Genomic DNA, 8151 nt, shown 5'->3' on the forward strand with positions numbered 1-8151 from the left:
CCAAAATGCAGCATCTCGCATTTATCTGAATTAAACTCCATCTGCCACTTCTCGGCCCATTGGCCCATCTGGTCCAGATCCTGTTGTATTCTGAGGTAATCCTCTTCGCTGTCCACTACACCTCCAATTTTGGTGTCATCTGCAAACTTACTAACTGACCTCTTATGCTTGCATCCAAATCATTTATGTAAATGACAAAAAGTAGAGGGACCAACACTGATCCTTATGGCACTCCACTGGTCACAGGCCTCCAGTCTGAAAAACAACCCTCCACCACCACCCTGTGTCTTCTACCTTTGAGCCAGTTCTGTATCCAAATGGCTAGTTCCCCCTGTATTCCATGAGATCTAACTCATGTTAATTTTTTTAAAAAAAACTACCAAATCTGTCTTCATTCTGGGATTGGACCTGTCCGTGGTAACATCAGGAGATATCTTGGCAGCTGAGGTATTTATATCTGCCTAACTCACAGTCGTAACCTCCTGTCCCTGACCATTCATCAACTCTCAAATTGATTTAATCTTACTGGCATAAATGTCTCCAAGAACAAAGGGTCTATTATCCTCACTGTTGCCCTATACCGTTTGCAATTCAGGCTCCAGTTACACAATTAATTCCTCAACCCACAGATACTTAGCTTAGTTATGACTGTTGGGGATTGCATTGCTGTCCATGAGAACATTGCATTGCTGTCATGACAGCCACCTGTTCTGCCAATTCTTGCAATACTCAAGTCCACAACGTAAAACATTAGATGAAAGGAATGCTGGGTCTTACCGATATTCTGCAATGCAGTCTACCAGCCCCATGTACTGTAATGGCAGATGAGTCACAACACTCTCCAAGACTCGAGGTCCTCTAATGTCTGCTAAGATTTCCTGCACACTGTGTAAGTACCCTGTAATTTCTTCATCATCAGTTTTTGGAATTTTGGTCGAGAGAAGAGTCTCCTCCAAAGCAGAATGGAAAAGCTTTCCTCGGTTGAGAATATCTGGGGGAAATATCGTGTCCAATGTCACTAGCAGAATGGTCACAGAAATTGACAGCACATTTAAAATTTGCTCTGGTCACTCGGATTGCACAGTCTCCCATACTTAACAGCAACAAGTGATTTTGTAGGAACTTCTTCCATGGAGGAAGAGACTCCAGACAGTTACTGTAGGTTTCTGTCAGCATTCAAACAGCTAATACAAAGTAGCACAAACTAAATTCTGGAACAGACTGCGTAAGATAGATATATGCAAAAGAGTGAATGGGGTGACGGAAGAGTGAAAGGAAAACAAGGTGACAAAAAGCAAGTTCAAGACCATCTGAAAAGTCATCACTTCCTCAAGGCTATGTGAACAATTGGTCTCCAAGCAGATAGTTAATACAATGTAAACACTACTCACCAAACTACCTAATTTTCAGCAAAGTAATGGGATGACAAAAATCTCAAGCACAACTGTGGCTGATTTTCCTTATTCTGCATTTTCTGGTTTCAATAACTTCAGATGTTGGTGTTGACTAGTATAGGGTTGGAATGGTTGCCATGAGCACATTTAATGCCCCAAAATTGCAGACCTCTCGTGGATTATGCTTCTACTGCAGCATTAAATAAAAGAATTGCACTGGGTCAAAGAGAAGCCTAGTGGTACACGTACAGGTTAAACTTTTAAAGATAGATTACCAGTATTTTGGGAAGAGGAGTTAAACATCCCATCAATCAGAATGACGATCTTGAGGCAAAGGCAGCAGAGGATCTTGAGGCAAAACATTTTCCAACGTGTTACAAACGCAGTGATGTCTTAATAAAGAATTATAGTTAAAAACTGCTTCAGGACATAACCCCTAGGCATTTTCACCTGAGTCAATAAACACCCACATTAAATTACCGTAGGATCGAAGCAGAAAAGAGACTTTTCAATTTGTGGGGGAGACAAAAACTCGGGGCCTGTCACTACCAAATGTAAAACTAGTTTTGGAGAAATAGTCTTCAACTAGAGGGTGGCGAGAATGTGCAAGTCCCTAATACAAGAAGTCACTGAAGGAAGAGTAGTGTTGTCTTTAAAGGGAAGTTAAATAAAGTATATGAGGGAAAAAGGAGTTGAAGACTATGCAGATAGTTGTGGATGAATAGAATGGAAAGAGGTTCACGCTGAGTACAAACACCTGCACAGAATGTTTGAGAGTGGTAAATTGGATGAAACCAGGCCAACTCAGAGTGATCACTTCTACGCAGTACTACAAGGAATACTTACTTCTTGAATACTCCTTGAAGCCATCTTGGCCAAGCTCAGTTATCATTCTCCGTTTCCATCGTTCCAAATAAAATGCTTGCTCCAAACTCATGGTCAATTGCAAGATGCGTGTCACACTAGGCAAGCTGGCTTTCGAGTGATCCCCCTGTGACATTAACTGCAACGGTAGTTTGAGCACAGGCCCTGGTTCATACTCAGTATTCTGACGTTCAAAGTTCAGGAGAGGGGCCAGATTTTGGGGGCTTTCAGATTCTGAATCTGCGCTGGCTGATTTTGATCTGATGGCCGGTCCGTACAAGAGGTTATCCTCATTGAGCAGGGTCTCAGGGGTCTGAGGGCTGACCTTTGTTGAGACAACAGAGCGGACCAAAGAGGCATATTTCTTATGATCCACTTGCTCATACTTGCTGAGATCCTTTCTCTGACAATTAAGAGAAAGGAAGGTAGAAAAGCTGTGATGCTTGAAGACCAGCTCTTTCTGCACTGCATGCCAACGTTGTTTGAAAGAATTATCGAGTACTCTGCAGGTTGCAGCATTCAGCACTGCAGCGAATTTCATTCTCCAACTTGATGGATGGACACACAGTCAAATCATCTTGAGATTCTACAATAGAATAAAGGGTTAACATTTTTCTCAGACACTTTGAAACTTTTTCTGACAATGTAATTACAGATGTACAGTTTGACAGTGATTTTGGAAAGTAATCAGTGAATTATCCCTTCATATGTATTAAATAACTTGCATTTAATGTAGCACTTTTCATGGCCTCTAGATGGCTCAAACCAAATCACATGACAAAATTAAAACAATCCTCCCCTCCGAAGAGGGAACTAAAACCGGATTAAATATGGAAGGTTCAAATAAGATGCTAATTACTAAAACTTAGTCTTGCAGCAAATAATACACAATAAAGTATCCATAGTTAAAACCTTCCAGCATCATCTGAATACTGAATTAAAATTTGCCCTTAAAAGTGTATTTTTGGAGACTAAAATTGTATTTAATGTAATGGCAATCCTTCAAAGGAATGATGACAACTGAATCAAAAATGGATCATTTAACATGCAGTACTAATCTTTGTTGCATCTTTAATTCCAGTATCTAAATCACAAAGATCATGTGATAAGAAGGTTCTACTCAGCTGGCAACTAGTTCACACCACACATTATTTTCATCTAAACAAATTATTCATGCAGTCCAGATTAGTTATGGTCCTAGGACATACACAACCTACAAGTCAATGAGAAAGCTTAGAATTTTTAAATGGTTTTCCCAGCTGAATTCCTGTGTTCTGAACAAGAAGTTAATGTTGTGTTGGGGATTCAGTCACCTATCAAGGTGAGCAGGTGGTTTACAGTGAATATTATCAATGGTTTAAGCAACCAATCATTTTTTCAGAACATAAAAAAGGCTTGCTAGAGGGCAGCTAATTTTGGATGATTCTTACTGTTCAAGCCATTAGAAGTTGTTCGCTCAGCAAAATTAGAAAATGAAGCATTTTAACAGTGCACTAAAAAGATTAACAAGTTATTAAGTGAGCAGCCCACTTCTCTTAAATTAAGTATCATATCAAATATGGTGTTTCACAACTGATTCAGATTAAAAAGCGCATTAGGATTATAAAATGTATAGCAATGTGGCATGGTTCAAAACATGTATATAATGATGTTCCAATAGTTACTGGCATTTTTACTTTCAATTTCCAACAAGTACTAGATTTGTCAGATGTATTAAGCAGTTTAAGAACAATGTTAAGAATTGCTATGACATTTATGAAGATTGTGATTAACTTGATTTCATTTCACATACCATTACTTTGAAACTAGTTAAAGAAGAAAGCCGCTGTAGTTCTTCAAGGATTAACTGAAAGATAGCATCCCCGGGACTCAGCTTCAGAACTCTTGGTACCTCGTATATCCCTGCAAGTACATAAGATAAAGGGATGATCTGACTGAATCATTTAATGCAATCAAAGGATTTAACAAAATGGATAAGAACTATTTCCTCTGGTGGTAGAGTTCAAAATAAAAGTCTGTAACCTTAACTTACCTAGCTTCAATTTTGGAATGGTGACATTAGAAAGCACTCTCGTCATATAAGTGATAGTAGAAATCTAGAACAAACAAGATGAGAGGTTAGGTCAATTAAAAATTTCAAATGTGAAATTAAAGGAATTCTGAAATGCAACTGTATTAAAAGGCAGGTTGGATGGAGTTAAGATGTAGAGCAGACATGGTCAAATACAAAGGGAAAATGGGACAGGTTGCAACAACTGTTGCTGCACATGTTGCAGCAGGAAGATGAGGATGAACTGAATCACTGTATAGATTTACAAATTGCAGCACACTGGTACGTGTTCCAGATATAAATCCTTGTTGGAACAATTCCCAAATTTGGGTGGGTCCACATTAACTGGATGAGAGAACATTGCAGATGGCCACCATAATCTACTATAATCACTGTTCCTTTATTTTTGCCATGTCCAAAATTTGGAAGCTTTACTTTTTTTCCAAACAGCACTAATATAGTTACAGGCCATGTGGCTTTCAATGCTTCAGAAACAAACAAAAAAATTGGTCTCTCGTCCAAAAACGGTATACCTGTCATTCAATTGAGCAATGTCACATATGAATTTCAAGGCCAGTGCAATACGAGGTATATACTCTATATCTCAATGATTTGCTGATGGAGTCAAAACAATATCCCTTTGGTAATTTGTAATAGGCAGAAAACACACTGTCCTCCACCATCCAATACTCAAATTCCAAGTCAAAACATTTATTGTTAGTTCTAATTTAGCAATTGGGCAGCACTTGCTGAACGATCCAAACTTTTAGCTATACTAATCACCAATAAGTTAATCAGTCAAACTCACAACATGGCTCATTATACTTGTCAAAAATAATATATTCATATGTCGGCAGGCATTCTCTGCAAACGAAAGTAATACATTCAAGTCGTGTCTTTTTGAATGACCCAGGTGCTTGGGGTGTCTCCAGTTTCTTATTGCTTTCTCTTTGGTAATGCTTCAACTAATCAAAGTCAACATGCCAACCAATAAACAGTTTTTTCTCAAATTTAAATTGTTGCAACAGCTTGAAATTTGATGCTTTTTCTTTTGCCCAGATGAATGGAACAACTGAAGTGCTTTTGACAACATGTGTCTTTTCAGCAACATAGCAAATGGTGCCATAAGATCATCCACAGGAGGGGAAAAAAACCAGGAGAACAAACAATGGATTAGTGCCATTTTGCTGCCACTGCTAAATATTTCTTAATGTATCATTGTGATGCAGCAATAAAGAATTACACAATCTTTAAGAAATCTTCCAAACAGCACAGTAAATTTACCATCTGGTTTGGTTAAGTTTGATTTACATAGAAGAAACATAGAAACACTGAAAATAGGAGAAGAAGGAGGTCATTTGGTCCTTCGAGCCTGTTGCGCCATTCATCATGATCATGACGGATTGCCCAACTCAACAGTTTTTAGATCAGAGTAGTGATGGAAAAGCACAGCAGGTCAGGCAGCATCCGAGGAGCAGGAAAATCGACGTTTCGGGCAAAAGCCCTTCATCGGGACAAGCTTTATTCCTGCCCAAAACGTCGATTTTCCTGCTCCTCGGATGCTGCCTGACTTGCTGTGCTTTTCCAGCACCACTCTGATCTAAACTCTGGTTTCCAGCATCTGCAGTCCTCACTTTTGTCCGTCCAACTCAGCAGCCTAATCCTGCTTTCTCCCCATAACCTTTGATCCCATTCGCCCTAAGTGATATATCTAACCACTTCTTCAATATATGAAATATAGAAACATTTTCATGTTCTAGGGAAAACCCTGAATAGAATTTCAGCTCTCTTCTTCAGCTAAATAAACTCAATAAAATAAAAAGTGTGTTCCCTTATCAATATTGGGATTGTGACAACAAATTTTGGTAATGACATATTTATTACTGAAAGGGTTTATTGAATATTCATATAATGTCATTCAGCGCAAACAAGCTTTTTCTGTAACACTGGCTCAAAGAAAAAGACGAGTAGTACCATTCACATACTCCCACCTCTGCTTGGACATATCCTAGCATTTTCTTTTAACAAGCATATATCCATTTCTCTTTTGAAACTTACTGTTAAATCTGCTTCTACCACCCTTCCAAGAGTGCATTCCAGATCTTGAGTGCTGAGCAAAAATATTTCTTCTCATCTCCTCACATCTCAATTGTCTTGAATTTGTGTTCTACAATTAATAAATTTCAAACTCTTCAATAATAAAGTATCAAATTTCTTTTTTAAAACACGATTTACAGACCCAGTGACTTGACCAATGATTGAATGTGCATTTCAATCTGCATTATTCATTCAATTATATCCTGTATAAGCTCACAAATGTTGACCACGCCATCACTTAGGTTTGTTTGTAACCACTGCAGCTCTAATCTATACTCTTTGCATTGCTTCTTGCAATAATCTTCGCAAAGTGTAACTTTATACAAGTGAACAACAAACATTACTGCCAAAATGGAAAGCTTCAAATTAAAACTGACCAATAGTCCAAGTCGGTGGTCAAATTGAAGTTTCTTTTTTTAAAACAAACATGTTGGTCTGGTTAACCAGGAAAACAGAAAATAAGTAAAAGCAAAGCAGTCATAATATGTTTATACGCATACAACACAGTCTGAATTGCCTGGAGCTTTGTGAAGCATGATTCTTAATATTTTTTGATGGATTATAAACAGAGTTCTCCATCTTCCTGAATCTGCATAAACCTCCTCACAGTTGTCAAAACAGCTTTAATTGGAGAGGGACAGACATGGCAACTTTGTCCTTAAAGAAACTGCGAATGGACCATTCATTGGACTGCTTTCTTCACCTCATGAATGCTGTCCTTGTCTGTTGGGATCTCAAAAGATACTGAGATTTTTATGCAACTCAGTATGGCTCTTTAGGGACATATCAATTTTACCAGTAAAGGACACTAAGCCATAGCATGTCTTAAAACTCCCTAGTTATTGATAAACTTCAGGGCACTTAAAAAAATTCAAGTTAATCAGGCAGTCAACTTGGTTTTGAAATAGAAATGACTAACTAAGTTACTGGAGTTCTTGGTAAGAATATCATGTGTTGGAGATAAAGGAGACAAGTGGAAGTTCTGTACTTAGATTCTAAAAGGCATGAGATAAAATACCACTGCAAAAGGTATTACTTTCATGGTGTGACATTTTGACATGGCTAGAAGATTGGCTAGTTAACAGGAAAGTGTGCTTCTTATTCTTTTGATAAGGAAGAGGTGATGAGTAGTATATCACAGAGATCAATTTGGGGTCTCAACATTTTACAGTTTAAAGTGCTTGAACAAAGGGCTGAAGTTACGGTTGCTCAATTTGCTGATGACACAATGTTAGTTAGGAAGGTAAGCTGCAAAAGAGGATGTAAAGTGGTTACAGAGCATATAGATAAATTAGCGCTGGAAATGTGTTGCTGGAAAAGCGCAGCAGGTCAGGCAGCATCCAGGGAACAGGAGAATCGACGTTTCGGGCATAAGCCCTTCTTCAGGAATGAGGAAAGTTTGTCCAGCAGGCGAAGATAAAAGGTAGGGAGGAGGGACTTGGGGGAGGGGCGTCGGAAATGTGATAGGTGGAAAGAGGTCAAAGTGAGGGTGATAGGTCAGACTGGGGTGGGGGCGGAGAGGTCGGGAAGAAGATTGCAGGTTAGGAAGGCGGTGCTGAATTCGATGGATTTGACTGAGACAAGGTGGGGGGAGGGGAAATGAGGAAACTGGTGAAACCCGAGTTCATCCCTTGTGGTTGGAGAGTTCCTAGCCGGAAGATGAGGCGTTCTTCATCCAACCGTCGTTTCGCTGTGGTCTGACGATGGAGGAATCCAAAGACCTGCATATCCTTGGTGGAATGGGAG

At 39.0% G+C, this 8151-nt stretch overlaps 1 protein-coding gene across 2 annotated transcripts in view; it reads right to left on the reverse strand.

Moving 5' to 3' along the window:
* The window catches only part of mgme1 (mitochondrial genome maintenance exonuclease 1), a 35791-nt gene that overhangs the window by 7901 nt on the left and 19739 nt on the right, over positions 1-8151 (reverse strand). For both annotated transcript variants that reach the window (XM_043696340.1, XM_043696341.1), the window contains 4 exons: positions 4291-4354; positions 4051-4160; positions 2241-2844; positions 778-991 (listed from right to left, as the gene is read on the reverse strand). In XM_043696340.1, coding sequence (XP_043552275.1) covers positions 778-991; positions 2241-2799 — 773 coding nt within the window. In that variant the 5' untranslated portion in view covers positions 2800-2844; positions 4051-4160; positions 4291-4354. The remainder of the gene's footprint in view (positions 1-777; positions 992-2240; positions 2845-4050; positions 4161-4290; positions 4355-8151) is intronic.

This window comes from Chiloscyllium plagiosum, chromosome 9, assembly GCF_004010195.1.
Source record: "Chiloscyllium plagiosum isolate BGI_BamShark_2017 chromosome 9, ASM401019v2, whole genome shotgun sequence".
NCBI classification, from domain to species: Eukaryota; Metazoa; Chordata; class Chondrichthyes; order Orectolobiformes; family Hemiscylliidae; genus Chiloscyllium; species Chiloscyllium plagiosum.